General features: G+C 32.8%; 1 protein-coding gene across 4 annotated transcripts in view; it reads left to right on the forward strand.

The window, feature by feature from the left end:
* LOC140452725 (LIM domain-binding protein 2-like) overlaps positions 1-18,752 on the forward strand; it is a 230,145-nt gene that overhangs the window by 163,984 nt on the left and 47,409 nt on the right. For 2 of the 4 annotated variants that reach the window (XM_072547058.1, XM_072547052.1), the window contains exons 3-4: positions 8,490-8,583; positions 18,524-18,626. In XM_072547058.1, the coding sequence (XP_072403159.1) occupies positions 8,490-8,583; positions 18,524-18,626 (197 nt within the window). Of the gene's footprint in view, positions 1-8,489; positions 8,587-18,523; positions 18,627-18,752 lie in introns of all 4 variants that reach the window. The other 2 variants (XM_072547049.1, XM_072547057.1) reach the window with 1 other exon arrangement.

Here is an 18,752-nt window from a genome sequence, read left to right on the forward strand (position 1 = left end):
CAAAACAAATGTTTTGTAGAGAACGGAAACTAGTGCTGCCCCTAGTGGCGAATTCATGTACTAAGGATTAAAGCAACTTTCATTCTAAATAGTATTATGTCTTGATAGATTTTAGATCTCTAGGATCTAAAAAAATGGACTTAACTAATTTTTTTGAAATTTTATGACTTTTATGCTACTTTTATTCTCACCGGCTCAATTCTCTTCATATCCATCTGTTAGAAAATTGCTCATTTACCTTGGTTATGATGCGTTATGATGAGAAGACACTCGATCATTTAAATATCATAATTGTTGACGTATGTTGAGTGGCACAGTGGCACGTTTTCAAGTAAAATAGCTAAATGATTTAGTAAAAGGTCTTAATAAACCTATCGGTTTACTGTTTCCTCAAAGAATAAAGGGCCCATTACATAATTACCTAAGATACTACCGCAAGCGTTTAAGGACCACCTAGTGCCACTCTTCGCAATTATGTGGTACGGATTTGTTGTGGAGTAATGGTGGAAGTTATACCAATTAACACATCCGTTTTTTGTGAAACTTTATTTCATCTCCTTATAAAACAAAACCGAAAAAATTGTGTAATTATTTTTTGTTGTGCCCATTTTCAGTAAGCTACCTTTCTTTCATATTCCTGTACAGTAAATTATCGGTTACTGGACGTTGTATCATGTCTATCAGTTCTTCCCTTTCAAAATTCATTGTTGACTGTTGTAAAATAATTAAACTGAATTGTCAATTTGTGCAACATACCTTCATAGCAGTCTTGATTACAATGATATAGGAACTCATTTAGAACACTCTAGAATGAAAATAACAATTTCTTTATATAATTTTTTGATGTTTTTTGTGTTGCTTTAATGTATATGTAAATAACAAAGTAAATAAAAATAATAAATTTAACTGATGAAAATACGCCTTTTTCCACTTCAATTTAAAATATCTACGGAACTATTAAGTGTAGGCATAGGAAATACTTGGACAAATTTAACTACATTGACTTACTGTGCAAATAATGAATTTGTGTTTTGACTTACCCTGTAATTGATTTAAAAAGTATTAGTAAAATCAATTATTTTTATGAATTTTAACAATCATATAAACACTATGGCTACAACAGCTCGTTGCTTTTGAACGCTTTTTGCATTATACAGGACGTTGAACTTTTTACGATTTTCATTGCAATTTGATTATAACTTTTTAAATACCCTGTATAACACCAAACCACTTTGGTTTATTACCCATACAGGGTCTGGATGACCATGTATATTTGTAACTAATTTTATATATGTATTACTTTTAAGAAAGTAATAGTCCAGTCGTCAGAGATTTTGATCTCTAAAAACGAGACGAACAAGCTGAATTTTGCTAAAAATGTCAATTTTGGGACGCCAAAAAAAAAATGCAAATAAGTTTGCCACATCTACCCCGGGGCTTCCTTCTAAAAACCTCCTCATAGGGTGAAAAAAAACGGAAAACATCTAGTTGCCAAAAATATGTACACTGTTGAAAAAAATTAACAAATCAAAAAACATATTTGTTGCCAAAACTCAAAATCAAAATCATGCTATAGGTTTTGAAGGTTGGGCTCTTACAATGAACATAGTCATCAATTAACGGAAACGATAAATGTTTTGATCTCATGAGAATCGTAAAAAATGGCAAAAATCGCGCAATGTTTATTTATTTAACAGCTTTACACAAACTGACTTTATTTACACCAAAATGCAAAAATTGTATACGAAATCTGCACTCTTCACCTTTAAAACGCATTTTGATTTTTGTGGATAGGACACTGATGCAAAGATATCGAATTTTTACCGGCGAGTTGATACAAATAAGTAAATATTCTAAGGTTTTATAAAAATAGTTCTGCCTATTTAAAGTTTCGTATAAAAGTGGATGTAGTACACAGCTTTTTTAGAATATCTATTTTATCGGAGGTATATTCCAATATACTGTTTTGCCCACTCTTTTGAATATCCTATCTGCGTGTGTGAATAAGGTGAACGCTTATGCACAAGCTAATGTACTACATAGCTTTTTTATATATGTATTCCAATATAGTTTTTTGATTAAATTAATACCTCTTTAATCGACGAGTGTTCGAGAAGAAAGAGATCAAAATATGTATATTTACTACGATTGACATTATCATTGACTTACTAGTAATTTAGGAAACAAGCCTTTTTTGTGTAATATATTTATGAGATATTTGAATCACAAGTAAGATTGTACATATTTCTAATTTCTTAGGAATAACTTTTCACATCTTATAATTTTTTTGAAATATTCACATATTCCAATTTATTACCATAATGATTGAAACCGGCCCTGTATTTCTGAAGATTTATTTTATAAACTGGCGAAGGCGATTCCAATAAACAACCTGTTGAATGTCGTTTACTTTGGTGTTCCGTTTGCAATTTATTCACTTAAAAGATGTCCATATACAATTAGTATGGGAATAGCAGCGTGGCATGCACTTCCTCCCCATTGCGCATTTTCGATAAATTTTATAGAAAAATAACGACACAGCGGCGTTCTGTGAACATTCGAAAAGGGTACAGTGATAATATTTTATTGCTATTAGATGTGCAACATATTCACTTAACTTAAAACATAGTGGTAATGTTTGCACTCGTAATATATCTATCATTTGAAAATGTGTAAAATTTTCACATTCTTCGTAATTTTCTAAAGGGTACATTTCGTTTGCTGTAGACTTTTAAATGTCTGTCAAAAAAGTATTCCAACTAATTGAAATCTGGAGTTTTGGGTGGTCATTACTTGGCATATGCTCTAGCTTCTGCAGCTTTGTAGACATTGAATCACACATGAATTAGTAGTACCGTTACATTTTAAACAAAATCAAGAGGCAAAGAACAAACCACACAAATAAAATCAGTAGTATTATATTCTCTAGAATACGAGCAATAAGAGCTCAGATCAGGTAGATCCTGTATTAAGGCCGTCTTTGTCCTCGGAGACAAAAAAAAAATACATAAAATGAAGGAATACGACATTAACTTCTATGCAGGTGATCAATTCTGACGGCGAATAACGAAGACTGTATTCAACGACTTCAGCGACAAATATATAACTATCGAGTTTTGGCGATGTTAAGGTGGTACGATATCAAACAATAAGATCAAAAAAATGGCAGGTCTAAGCAATACAATATAGTGAAACAAAAATATTAGCATTGAGATCAAATTAAGAATCTACAAGAGAACCTACTAAGACAAATCATGACATATACAGAAATTAGACCAGGAACATCAAAAAGCAACGAACCACGTATGAGGGGATGTTCACAGCCTCCTTTACAATATGGTTTTGGGCGATATTGATCTTCCTGTTGGTTTACAGGTTTAGCCCCAAGCTACTGATCCATATGTTATAGCTTATGGCTGATATGATTATGCTGTTTAGCATTCTTAACTTTGTTTTCAGGTTTAACTTGCCATTACTTCCAATACGAGATCTTAATATGTTTCTTAATATCTTGATCTTAGTGATAGCGCTGTTGGCATGTGGCGTGAATATTATTTTTTGGTCATTAGCACTCTCAAGCATTTTACCAGGTTGGACCATTCTTTGGGAGAAACTGTGGGGATATTCTTCTGTGTGGTGGTTCGTACCCCACACGGGGGTCTTAATTTAATTACATTTCCTTAATTCCAGGAGTTACAGTTATTCTGCTGATGCTCGGTTGTCAGAGCCTCGTTTGTGATAACCAACGTGAAGGAGAGATTGACTTTTGAGTAGGAGAGGCTATTTGAGACGAATCACTACCCCATTAAAAACCCCTTATTAAGTTATTTAGTATTTTTTAAAACTATAAGTTTAGTTTGAACGCTTGTTTGTTTGTATGCTAATAAATCTATATAAAATTAAATATAAAAATAAAAACACGTCAATTGACTGAAAGCGGTGCACTGAGGAAGCATTTATAAACATCGTTCAAGTAATACAATATTGGTAGGGACAGCTGCAGAATTTTGTAAATAAAGGCGAATTCTTTCCAGAAGAATCCTTAAGTTGCTGTGATTTCAGTAATTGAAAGGTGATATATATGACCGAACACAGAATAAATTCACTGTATTTAAAACGACACTTACTCGTACCACTTTTCGTGCGTTGTTGCGTGCATTAAGAGTCGAAAGACGTGTGTATGTTGTTTGCAACTTGCGTTTTTCTCTTTTACCAATATTTGAAAGGCATGTTACATTCGCCTATTTTCGTGATCGGCGCGCTATGTTCGCTGCAGCGCATGATACATTTTCTTTTGATCTTTTTGAGATAACATTTCTAGGCCCGTTTTGGTTCCCGTATTTCTAAAAATGTTCAATTTTACAGTTAAATCAATAAATTTTGTTTTCTGTTCTTTATGAAATAATTCTTCTGACTTTGTATATGTTGGTTATATAGAATTTATCGTGTAAACATTTAATTTCCTGTTGATTTTGTTTCATAAGAAACCACATTGGTTGATAACTTTTCGATATTTCTTCAAAAGCTTCTGAATAAAATATTAAGGCACCGTTTAATAAAACTTAAATATTATTGGTGTTATACAAACTTGTGTAAAATATATCAAAAAAACTACTTTATTCATCATTTAAAAATCATTTTGGAATTCTTTCATTATTAAGGGGTGAGACATGAAAGTGAAACACATTGAAAATCATTTAAAAAATCGATATAATTGTCGTATTCAATATGATCTTAATAGCACACTGATCTTCGAGCTATGCATCTTTTGGTAAGTACTAGGTTGTCTGTCAGTCTTCTGGTCCCGAATTCCGCTTAATTTTAACTTATTTGGCGCGAGCAATTTTGTCACCTTGGTTATTTACCAATTACGAGACTGTTTGTTGCAGTTGCTGAAGTTATTACTTAAGGTCAAGTGATATTTAGATCTAAACCACGCCCCTTTCATTCTTCTCCCAACACAGGTGTTCGTTAAAAATAAATTTCGGAACTTAACTGCCAGACCTCGTATAAAGGATTAAGAAGCTTGCTTAAAAGTATCATTTCCTTGTTTTTAAAAACATATTGTTTAAGAAATAGGTCATTTCTTCCATCAGTCCATCGTTTTCCCCCCGATGTGACCTTTAATGAACGATGATCTTGGATCTTAGATTGTTTTTGATTAAATATTCTAACCAAACTTAAGTAAAAATGACCTAGTGCTAACACACTGGCAATGTAACGTATCGCAGATCTGCCATCCAGCAGAGTTTATTCCCGTACTGCTGCCTCTGCCGATAAATTTTTCTAAAGATTTCTTCCTCTTTTTGAAATATTCGTAAATAAACCTTAAAACACTTATCTAATGCAAGTGACTACAAAATTAGCTTAATAATCGACTTAAAATGTTTTAATCGGAATTTTTTTTAATGTTTCATAAATGGGTTGTTATCAAATCTTTATAGTGGATCTTTGTAATTTAAAAATAAAACAATATCTGCTTGAAATGTCAGAGCAGGTTCAAAATCTACTTGTAATAAAGTTGATACATCAATTAATACTATATTATTAGAAAGGCAATCAGTGGAAACATAATTCCATATTTACCTATTCTCGGTTGTTCTCAATTATAAAATTGTAATAAACACTTATGTAGTAGTAGTTAGTTTTACCTTGAAACACGAAGAATCCAAAGGGTGGTGAAACACGTCATGTAGAATTAAATACAGGGTAGAGTTTTAAAAATACTAGATATGTCCCAAAATATCAGACCTTCGTTCATAATTTCAAGGCAAAATGTTTAAGCTGTCTTAACTATCAACGGGAAAAATTGCTCACGGAAGACCATTCAAAGATGCGCTTAGAAGTTGCTCTATAGAAAATGTCACACTGAGAGTGCAGTACGGGTAAGATACGGCAATGCTTTTCTTATGGAGAATCAACGCGCAGGGTTGTCGGTTTTCTCCAGCTGTTGATTGCTCATTGTCTCACAGGACCAGTACGAGTAAAATATTTTATATCATGTATACGTATACAGTAGAATAAAAAGGCATTGATGAGTTATTGACAACGAAAACTATGAATTTTGCATATAAAACGTCAACATGAGATATACAATTGAATCATATTCATAAGAGTAATATTTGAACACCTCTTTACAAGAACAACATACAATAACTGTAGTTTTAATGTTTTACATAAAATAGAAAAAACCTACATAATTTCTAGGAAAGAATTTGGAAACTTGGAAATGATATTATTTATAGATATTGTATATAATATTCACATTTCCAATTCTTTCATAGAAATTAGATTTTTTCTATTGTATGTAAAATATTAAAAATACAGTTATGTTGTTTCTATAAATAGGTCTTCATTTCTTTTGTAAAACTTCTGCTACAAATTACCATCATTAACATAATCACCTAAATATGGCCATAAACTTGTTTGTCATAATTAGTATTTGATAAACTCGCTTTCCCTATTTCACCCCATACCCATCCTTAGGGTGAAAGTGCTTTTGGAAAGCGAAACTACACTTCAAAATTTAGTCCGAGTTTCAACAGAGAGCATGGAGTCCCATAAGTTTAAATAGGTTCTATACGCGAAGGTGTTGCGTATCATGAAGAGGCTTCAAGAAGTAGATAAACAACAAAGTATTTTACGTTCAAGTTCTAAAAATTGCGTTACGCAATAAACAGAATCGTCACGATAATGCGCTCACCCATTTTCAATCCTTGTGCAAAAATTTTTGACAAACACAAGGTTACACAATTCAGCTGGTGCCCGTACATTTCCGACAAAGCACACTGCTATTTTTTCGTGTTTTCAAAACTGGAAACGCCGCTTAAAAAGCAACGTTTCGAGTTTCGACCACATAATGACGATTCAAACGGATGCGATGACGACAGTGAGGACCCTTAAAGAAACTTAATTTCATAAATACTTTAGTGACTTAAACACCCATCGAAGTTGTTAGTCAAATAGAGATTAGTTTAAAGGATATTCGTATGAATTTATTTATTGTACATAAAAGTATCGAATCTTTGAATATTTTTAGCGTATGTTCTTGGTGCTCAATATGTCCAGGAGCTTTTTAGTATAAAATGCTTTTAAATTTAAACTGGCTTAATTGCAGTTATATACCCAGGTATTCTTCTAAATTTGCATTAATTTTTAGTACGGGAAAATTTTCTCTCCTTTTCTATCTCTATCCTTCGTAAGAAAGTCGTGACGTTATGGTATTCGATGTATGGTTGCTATCGATTCTTCCCTCTCCTGGACGTAGTGTGCTGCACTAGACAGAGAGTAACCGGTGGTGCTCTTTATTTGGTCTGACCATCGGAGTGTCGATTTTACTCGGGTTCTCCTACCATCTATTTTGCCTTCAACTACTAATTACCGTCCTTTCTTCTGGCCTCAATGTGCCCAAAATACCTCAATATAATGGATGATGATTATGGTAAGCCTAGTGTTGAGGTCGAGTTCTGTTAATATTGAGATATTTGTGCTGTGCAGGGTACGCGTTTTATTCTACGATACACCCACATTTCAAAGGCGTTAGCCGGACTTTTTGATGGTCCAAGTTTCTGCAGCATAGGTAGCGATAGGAAAGATAAGCGCCCGTACCAGGCGCAGTTTCGTGTTCTTGGTTACGGCCGTATCTTTCTAGATTTTAGTAAGTTTGACAGTTGCTTATCTGGTCATTTTGAGGCGTCGACGTATTTCTTCTTCGCATCCACCATTTTTTGTGATAACAGAGCCCAAGTAATTGAAACGACTTACCGCTTCATACCCTGCTTCGTTTCGTATTTCCGGCTGGTTATTTCTAGTTCGATCAGTAATCATCACCTTGGTCTTCTGTTAATTTAATGTATTAATTTAAGTTCATATTCACGACTAACGTAAGATATACGTTTATCCTAATATCACATGGAAATAAATATATCTAAATTTCTATTCCATCCATTCCATTGTATTAAATTTTAAATAATTTTTCTAAGAAACCTACACGTTATTGTTAAAAATGTCCGCACGACCTTGTGATTTTTGAGGTTATACCAATATCCTAGCTGTGTACTATTTTCATGCAACAGTTAAGTTATGATATACTATTATCTTTAAAAAACTTACCTGTCAGATTTAAGCTGTTGAAATCAATGAGATTTCACAAAAAATAACAAAATATCGTAACGTGACCAATACGTGTGCCCGAATGGTACAGGAGCTAAACAGATACTGTTAGAAATTACAACCCGTTTTTATGTAATGTACAAATAACAAATATCTGGTTTATTTTTCAACCAATGTGCCTCTATAAACAGTGTTTTGTGTTAAACGGTTAATATATAAACCACTAACTGTTAAGGACGCATTTTAATTTCTGACTGGTTGAATTATTGACCAGTACTCTATAAAGGGTTAAACGTATGTGTATTTATATGCAAATTGTATTTTTACAGAACTAATTCATTTTATTTTGGTTTTAATGTTATTGTGTTTCTTTCTAGGTCTCTTCCTGTTCCAAGGCGGCACACGCCTTATTTTGGTCAACCAGATTATCGAATCTATGAACTTAATAAAAGGCTGCAGCAGAGAACTGAGGTAGTGAGTATTTTTTCAAATGTCCAATGAATATTAACTTTATCACTTAAGTGTCGATTTTATGTTCGCTTGTGTTTTTTTTTATTTATTGTTTAAATTTTAAAATGGGTTATTATCGAGATAATTTTTTCTGACGAGTATTCTCAAATTAAAGTTAATATTATGTAATCAAATAGACTATCATCCAATAAAGTCGTTCCATCCAATAAAGTCGTTCCAGGGACGCATCTCAAAAATATTGACAATATCATTTTAAAATCACCTATAATATATGCCAGAATTGTCAATATGAATGAGGCAGATAAAATTAAATAATTAGAAGATTTTTTTATTACCTAGTAACAATAATTTTTTTGAATTTGTTTTTTGAGAACGATTTCCGAAGTGGAAATCAAAAAAATATACTTTTTAACTGAAATTGTGGCTAATTCCTACTAAAGATAGTAAAAATGTTAAAATGACACAAGAAAATAGCTTCAGAACAATATTAAATGTTGAACTGCGTACACATACACGTCTGTCATTGATAAGAAATATTAAAATTAGAACATCAACGATTTTGAAAACCTATAGAAAACCTATTAGAAGCCAGAAAATATCACTCGTCAAAAGACAGAAAATTTTCTTTTATTTTTAAGAAGTCAAAAAATAAAATAATATTAGCAACGTAACTACCCTTTAGTGTCATACCAAAAAGTTTTATCGTTCACAGTATTAATTCAATGATTATATGAGGGCTATAGAAGCAAAATTTGCCAAGTCACATCTATCAAAATTTTCAGGGGACGTGAAAAACTGCTACAGAGGACTCCTGCTATATTTTGAGCTTTCTCTGTGATTTACTTGTATTTTAGTATAATGTTTTATTAGAAGAATACATTAAAAATATTTGAGCTGCAGTTTCAGTATAAAATTGGTTTTATTTATGGACATGGCGGGATTTGCAACAAAATTTAGCAACTTCGGATTGGAAATTCCCGAAAAATTCGTAACGGGTTTTTTAAAGTTCACTTAATAAATTACTTTAAACATTAGAGTGTTATTACTTAAAACATATTTATTTGTTCATATTTATAATTGGTGTTATAAAATTGAAAATAACATAAACACAAATTCACATAACTCATTTATCAATAGTTGTAGATCACTCTCGTCATTATTTAGAGAAAAATGTATGGCATCTGTATGAAACTTCAAATCGGAATTTTCTTGCCATCAGTTCCATAATGCGTTTCTAAAAGTTTGGCAATGGTATGGGACTTCTGTTTGTCCCTTACTCTTCAGCTTCAAATTTTTCAGGATTAATCAAACGAATATCTTTTCCCTTCTTACAAATACCCTTTGGAACACCTATGGTAGTATTATAGTTGACTTTGCCCTGAACTCCAATTATTGTATTATCATTTCACTATAAAATGCTAAAGCGTTTGCACGGTTGAAATTGAAAGTGCCAAGCTCCTGGTGGTTTAATAACTTCTGATATCGAGGTTTTCCAATCAAACGCGTCCCAGTCTTCGACCAATTTATAGATTGTGGCGTTTTGTTTTATTATAGCTATATATGTAGTGCTCTGGATTCGGTGTAATTTCTGTTTTTTTAATTTTTCGTTCAGAAATACTGGCAATATTAGTTCAATACAGCGAATATTGTCAGGCACATTTTTATAGAGAAAATTTGCAAACATACCAATCATTGTAATATTTTTATTTTGTCCTGCCTATTTTGCTTATATCTCTTTGTTTGTTTAATAATGTGTAGTGTAACTTTATTATTACATTGACAAGGAGTTTTTCCTTGGTAGATGCATTCGGTAAACAGCTTGGCCAAAACCTGAATAATTTTATTTCCACCTAGTTTGAACGCTTCGATCACTACTCCGTCATCGCCAGGGGATTTAATATTTTTCATTTCTAAAAGTGCCCTTTGATTTCGTATGGAGTTATTTCTAGCATTAATTCTGATCCTTGGTTTGTGATTTTGAGCAGGGGCTGATCTTGCCGTTCTCATACATTTCGCGATAAAAGGATTCGACAACCTCAAGGATTATTGGTTCTATCCGTAGTAATGTTTCCATATTTGTTTTTTATTTTTTACATATTTTTGTTGCCTATGTTGTTCGTATTTCGCCACATAACTTTTAAACTTTTGTTTTCTTGAATTATTTTAGTTATTTCTCTTGTATTGTTTTCTTTTACGTCTTTTCAGATTGATCAGTGGATATCTTTATTTAATTTCTTCAATGTTGTGTAGTTGGAGCCGTATTTTTCCATCAGCTGTCTTCTTTTACCTATTAGCTCTTTGGTATTTTGACTTAGTTTTTCTTTATGGGTCATGTTGGTCGGGCAGCATTTCCTTTATGTTTCTTTAAGAGCCTTCGTTATGCCATCATTTGCTTGATCTGCATCTTCTATTTCATTTTGCAAGTCTTGTATATGTCTGGTTAGTGTATCTTCATACAGGTCGTTGTTTTATGGGGGAATCTATTTATTTTTTCCTGTTTTTAGGATCATCTTCGTTCTTTCCAATTTGACATTTAATAGTACCTTATCTCGAATTAATCTGTGGTCACTCCCTATTAAAAATTTGTTGAGTTCTTCGATGTCTTTAATTATTTCTTTTCTATTTGTTATGATATAATCTATTTCATTTTTGACACTGCCATCTGGGATGATCCATTTCGATTTACGCTGAGGATTTTTATCGAAAAAAGAGTTCATCATGCATTTTCCTGGTGTAAAAAGTTCAGCAATATTTGTCCTCGTACATTTCTTTCGCCATACCCATACTTACTCATTGCTACTTCTGCATCATCTTGTTTAATCCCCATTTTCGCATTAAAGTCGCTCATAATTATTGTGTAATATGCTGGTGTAGCATGTAACGTTGTTTCTAGGTCCTCCTAAAATTCTTTAATTTCTTCATCCGAGTGGAGCATATCTCTGGATTACCTTAAGATTATATCTTGCATTTAGTTTAAAGATGACATATACAATCCTGGGGCTTATACTGATAATTTCAACTATATTTTGTGTGTGCTTTCTATGTATAATGAAGCCTATTGCTAATCCTAATTTGAAGTATTTTCTTCACCTCTAAAATGAAATACGTGTCCTTATTTAAGAGTAATTTGGGCTTCTCCTTTTCGTCTTATTTCACTGAAGCCGATGATTTATTCTTTTCAGCTCTTCCTCCAGTTTCATCATCTTCTGGTCTGATATAAGAGTTCTAAACATTGCATGAAGTAATATGCATTTGTCGCTCTTTGTAGTAGCCTGATTTTTTTCGAGGATTCTTAGCACCTTCTGCTCTAAACCTGTTCCAACCGCTACCCTTGGTTGGGGGGTGTTGGAGCCGCCGGAGACTGAGGGCCGATGGTAGTGTAGTCTTTCATTAAAAATAACTTTTGGGGATTTAAGCCATTAAAATGCCACACTTGGCTAGTGCGTGTTGGCGAGTTGGTTTGGAACATTAGATCACCTTATAGAAAACACAACCTATGGTGATACCATTCTTTAAAAAATAATGGTTTTTTAAACCATTCTTTTTTAAACAATGGTGATACCATAGAATTTTCTATGGTTTAAGAATAGTTCTAGCGAAGCGGCCATACTGTGCTGAAAGTTCATCTGTATTTGGGAGAGACAAATTTCTGAGTCCTCATCCTTGCAATCGGTTTTTCATCTCTGAGTGTCCCTCTGTACCATGCATCCTATGAACATAATGGTATTATACTTCGGGTTTGGGGAGCGCAGTAGTAGCAACGCAAATCTCACTGTCCGATGATTTGGCGATTGAGCATGGTGTAGATGTGCATGTTGTATGTGTATTTTGTGTTTGAGTGTGTGTATGCGTGTGTTTACGTGTGAGTGTGTGTCATGTTCAATCACCAAATCTGCACTTAATGACATTGTTTGCAGCCCCTATATCATAGTTGATATAGCACCCTGTTAGATAGAAGAACTTCCCCGTTCAGTCTGTCCTGCGTGGTTTACTGATCCTTTCAAACTCACAGTCTCAGACCGGCATGAAATAATCCATCCATCTCCAATATATGGCAAATTTTTCCTCAAAATGAATTTTTCTCAGAAAATTAGAATTACACATACAAGCTGTAGAGAAAAAAAGTGCATTAATTAGTGAATTTTTGAAAACATTGAATTCCAAAAATGTGAATTTTCCGCCATATTTAATTTTTGAAATAACTTTTGTAAAAATTCTTTTTTTTTTATGAAAAAATCATTATATTGTGCTCCATTAATTACAAATCGAGTGGTGACTTCCTAAGATTGGATCGGTCAATTTCTTTTCGAGATACGTTTAATTTTTTATAAAAATTCTTAATTTTTTTTTTTAACGATAGAGATCTAATTTTAAACGGATTTTTTTTTGGTCAATTATATTTTTATATGAGAAAAAAAATTAATCAACGAGTTTTTCAATCCCTTATTTATTGCTGTAAAGTAGGGGCGACTTTTGTGTTATAAACTAATTAAGCTACAGCGCTATACATTACACACATTTTTAACTTATTGATTCTTATATCTGAAGTCAAGACAAAGATTAAAAAAAAAACTTTTACGCAATAGAAGTGGAGTTGCTTATTTTTTTTTTAAATCACAGCTGCTGTTAGAGAAGCCGAATAGGCTCGGTTTGGCTGATTCTCCTGTCCGCCCGGCATTCTAGTCCAAGCTGTAGAGACAAAAATTAATGATTTTGAGCATTAATTAGTGAATTTTTGAAACCAACACAGCATTATGAAAGGTATTGCCTGGAGTAACCTTCAAGTCCGTGCAACTCCAAATTGTTGGTTATAATTTTTTATGGCACTTTAGACTGAAGACTTTATATTAGCTCTTTTAATTACAAATCAAATAAGACTTCGTAAGATCAGATCGGTCAATTTCTTTTCTAATTTTGTTTAATTGTTTATAAAAATTCATAAATTTCTATAAATGTTGCAGGCTCAGAACTTTTTTTTAAAGATAGAGATCTAATTCTAAACATATCTGTTTTTGGTCGATTATAATATATAACATATAATATTATTTGCTCACAAATGCTACGGATGGGCATTGTTTGAGAGTTTTTTATCAAATACAAGTTTGGCTCTAAAATAATCTTGATCCGTTGCATTTTGGTTGGCAAAAGGGTGAAAACTGATTAGAACCGATCACATCCTACGAAAAAATGGTTCCTCCTGAGGTGTCGAGAGTATATCATGTAAATATACATTAGAATTTGCGTGTAACAAACAGTGTGGTTGTTGTAAACATGGTCTAAAATGTACGCGAATATGCGAAAATTGTAACGGAGATAGCTGCGATAATTCTCCGATCGTTAAAGGCGCGTTTTCACGGGTCGATCTGGATTGAACGATTTAGGTCGATTATGAAATCGAAAGCAAATTGAATATGTAAACCATAAATCGACTTGGCCGTTCGGCGGAGTGAGTCGATTCGACGGAAGTAGAAAGACTGTCTACTTTTGACGGGCGATTGTCGCCGAATCGATGTCGAACGACTGGAATCGAATGTGTAAACACCTGGTCGAACGGAAACACAACGTACCGAAAGCCGAGTAGAGTACTTCTAGCGTGTATAAAGTTGTTGTTTTTAGTACTACAAGCTGTAATTTTGGGAAAAAATGACTGAAAAATGGTCAGATGCAGGCATGGCAAGATTTTTGGATGCTTATCAAAACTATAATGTATTATGGAATCCACAAACCGAGCTTTATCGCAATCTACAAGTAAGGCGAGAGGCATTGCAAGCAATTCTACAACATATGAATAAACCGAATATGTCTGAAAATTATTTGAAAAATAAAATAAAAAATATTACAACAACATACAAATTGCGCAACAAATTACTTGCACACCTACATTAATCATTTCAAGTGATGCCGTTTTGTACCACAATTAATTCAACATTTATCGTCTATCGTGTAAACCTTTTTGCTTTCCACACAGATCGAATTATGGTCGAACGATCCAAATCGTTCAACCTAGATCGACCCGTGAAAACGCGCCTTAATCGTGATGACAATGACGATCTAAACGAGAGTGACGACATAAAGTGTAAATCGCACAAAAAAATATCGCCAATGTTCACAAAATTTTCCGCTGTCCAGATAAAAAAAGAGCTAAATTGGTCCATATTTAATTCGGCTACTCGAAAAAACTTTATGTTTTTTACTATAAATAGCGGTTTTTTGACAATAAAAAAAAATATGCTCATAAAATATATGCTTTAAACTATTAAATGGCACCAATTTTAATTCTTAATTGTTACAAACACAGCAGCTGTGATTTTTAAACAAATTAAGCTCCACTTCTATTGGTCATAAAAAACTTTTTTTTTTAATATTTATCTTGACTTCAGCTAGAAGCATCAATAAGTTAAAAATTGTACTGTACACTGTACAGGGAGCATTGTAGCTTACTTAATTAGTTTATAACGCAAAAGTCGCCCCTACTTCAAGGCAATCAACAAGTGGTTAACTTTTTGAGCATTCATTTTTATTCCTAGATTAGCCAACAAGAGAATCCGTTTAAAGTTAGATCTCTGTCTTTTTTTTTAAATTATGGCCCCGTAAAATTTATAAACATTTAAGAATTTTTATAAACAAGTAAACGTATCTCGAAAAGAAATTGACCGATCCGATCTTAGAAAGTCTCATTGGATTTGTAATTAAAAGAACTACAATATAAAGATTTTTGCATAAACAAAAATTTTTACAAAAGGTATTTCAAAAATTAAAAATGGCGAAAAATTTACATTTATGGACTGTCAATCGTTAATTTTGCGTAAACTATTGGGTCAAATTTAATGTAGTACAGCTCAAATTAAAGCTTTTTTATGTACTTTCATTTGATATTCTGCCCATTTTACACCTTGCATTTGTTTTTGCACCTTAAAAATGTCATAAAAAAATAATAACCAACAGTTTGGTGTTGCAAACACTTGCGAGGCTACTTCAGTCATTGCCCTTGATAACGCTGTACTGGTTTCAAAAATTCACTATTTAATGCTAAAAATAATTCCTTTTTTTGTCTCTACAGCTTGGACTAATAGTATTTTGTGTGTATATGTATGCGTGCGTGCTTGAGTTGGTGCGTGCGTGTGCGTATGGGCATGCGCACGCGCTTCTATAGTTAATTACAGACCTGCTGCACCTGTCATATTCTCAGTTGATTCGGGGGTATTTCCAGAAAATATTCAACGGAAGGGTTTCAATCTCAAAAAATCTTAAGAAAGTTTATGGGGAAAATACATATTTGTCTATTATTAATATTTACTCACTTAAGACTTAAGACCAATTTTTTTATATATGTATCTGCGAAATTATGCGTGAAACATGTAGAACAATGAAATAAACACTGAAATGTGAATGATGAGAACAGTGAAATGGTGAGATCGTAAAAGAAGAATTACAGTAGAAGAGTTTCTTCTACTATAAATACTTCTTCTTTTAGAAAATTGAAAATTCGTATCCATTGTGGTAAAATAGTAGAAATAACAGCACAAGTTCTGTTTAAAGAAGAGTTTAGAATTAATAGCCATTTGTTTTTAATACCAGCTTTACGAATTTGTGGAGTGAACTAGTTGGTCAAAAGATATCATCACAAGTCAGCATCAAGATTCGCCTTTATGCAAAAATAGGGAAGGAAATTAAAAAAAGCCATTATTGACAGACGACTTGTAAATGCCACTGAGTTTGAAATTAATGTCATCCAAGACAAGATTGGTATAGGAAAAAAATGTAAAGAGAATTAAAATTTTTTTTTTAAATCCTTTATAAAAGGTTTATTTATTTAAACCAACCCTTACGGGCTAATTCACGGAAGGTTTTTGGAATAAATATTTCATGTTCAGTGCTTCTACGAGGTACTTATACATGTTTAAAGCCATTAAATATATGGGTGAAAAACCTTTAAATGTTATTTAATTGGTATTATATTACATGTTTGCTAATAGATATGTAGGATTTTAAAATTTTAAGTAGATTCACTTCATGGCAACGTAAACTCCCAACGAGGGTTACTGGTCCGGAGACGTAATTTCTAAACAGACTTTAGGTAGCAACGTACACCTAAAGTCCGTCTAGACGCTACGTTTCCGGACCAGTAACTCGCGTTGGAAACCTAGGTGGCCATGAAGTAAATCTAGTTATAATTTAAAATTTTTAAAACTGGGGATGGACTTTAGGTACCAACGGACTTTAGTTGCTACCTAAAAATTGTGTAGAGACTACATCTCCGGACCAGTAACCCTCTTTGGGAGCTTACGTTGTTATGAAGTGAATCTACTTAAAATTTTAATCATCCATCCATCCTACAGCTTTACGTCGCAATTCGAGCCCTGGCCTTCCTCATCAAACCTCTCCATCCGTTACGGTCTGTAGCCATTCTCCTCCACGATCGATTGACAAGAAGATTTCTGGCATCCTCATCCACATCATCCTCCCATCGCTTTCTCGGTCTTCCAATAGGTCTCTTTCATTGCATTGAACAGTTTTTGGAAGCCTGTTTTATTCCATCCTAAATACATGGCCTGACCATTGGAGACGCTGAAGGCGAACTGAGATCAAGGTGGTTCTTTATATATATATATATATATATATATATATATATATATATATATATATATATATATATATATATATATATCTGTTGTTCTCATTTATAGGCCTACTATTCGTCTCAGTCAGTACCTTTCTTTCAAATAGGTCTATGCGGTTTACAGATTTTTGAGTCAACACCCAAGTTTCACATCCATAGCTCAATATCGGTCGGATTATGGTCTTATACATTCGTATCTTAGTTCTTTAATGTACGTCTCGTGATTTAAATATCGGGCTCATAGCAAAGTGCGCCGTATTGGCTAGGATGGTTCTTCTGCTAAGCTCTGCATTGTCAATGTTGTCCTTTGTGATGTTGACTCCTAAATAGATAAAACTATCTACTTTTTCTAAGTTATCAATTGTCAGGTAGGGTCGTGTTGCTCTCTCCGATCGACTTTGTACTAGTATTTTAGCATTTTTTCCTTTATTGACAGACCTACTTCTTTAGCATGCGATTTAAGTTCCTTATACGTATTCTCACCTGTTGCTTTGGTTCTGCTCATAATATTTATGTCATCTGCATATGCTGCCAGTTACACTGATTTATTGATAAGTGCGTTGTTTCTACCTTCTGATATTTTCCTTACCACCAATGCTAAATTAAATAATGTTGGTGCCAGCCCATCAGTGTTTTAATCCTTGCGTTATTTGAAATGGGTCTGTCATCTCATATTGTATATGTACCTGAGACACTGTGTCCGACATCGTAATTCGGATGAGCCTAACTGATTTAGAGGGAATTTCAAATTCACTTAATATTTTGTATAAGTGTTCCCTGTTTACAATTTTAACATCCTACGTATTTATTAGCAATCATGTAATATAATACCAATTAAATAACATTTTAAAGTGTTTTCACCCATATATATATATATATATATATATATATATATATATATATATATATATATATATATATATATATATATATATTTAGTGGCTAGTAAACATGTATACCGTAGCAGTACTTAAGATGGAATATTTATTCCGAAACAGTTCTGTGATTTAGCCCGTAAGAGTTTTTTTAAATAAATATAAAGGATATGTATTTCGTATACAACCGACTACAGGAAATTAACTTTTTACTTGTGGATTTTAAAGGGAATTATACTGATAATGCAAAAACAGTCTTGATATGATTATATTGAAAACTATAAATAGTGAAAAAATATCAGTCAACTAGTTTACAATATTTATAGAGGCGTATTATCTTGTGTCAATCAAACCGTTATTTCCCATTTTGAATTCAACAAAATTGTATATTGCTCAACCAATTTAATGTTAATTATGCTGACATGTTTTCAATTTTTTCTTTCAGGATAGTGATAACCTTTGGTGGGATGCATTTGCAACGGAATTTTTCGAAGACGATGCATCTTTAACGTTAGCATTTTGTTTAGAAGATGGCCCAAAACGATACAGTAAGTTTATAGGTAACAATATATTTCTTAAATTTAAACCATCCAATACTGACACTAAACTTTATATATTCAATATGCCTGTATTTATCTCAGATGATTACTAGTTAAACCTGTAATGGTTTATGG

This window comes from Diabrotica undecimpunctata, chromosome 1 (genome assembly GCF_040954645.1).
Source record: "Diabrotica undecimpunctata isolate CICGRU chromosome 1, icDiaUnde3, whole genome shotgun sequence".
Taxonomy (NCBI): domain Eukaryota; kingdom Metazoa; phylum Arthropoda; class Insecta; order Coleoptera; family Chrysomelidae; genus Diabrotica; species Diabrotica undecimpunctata.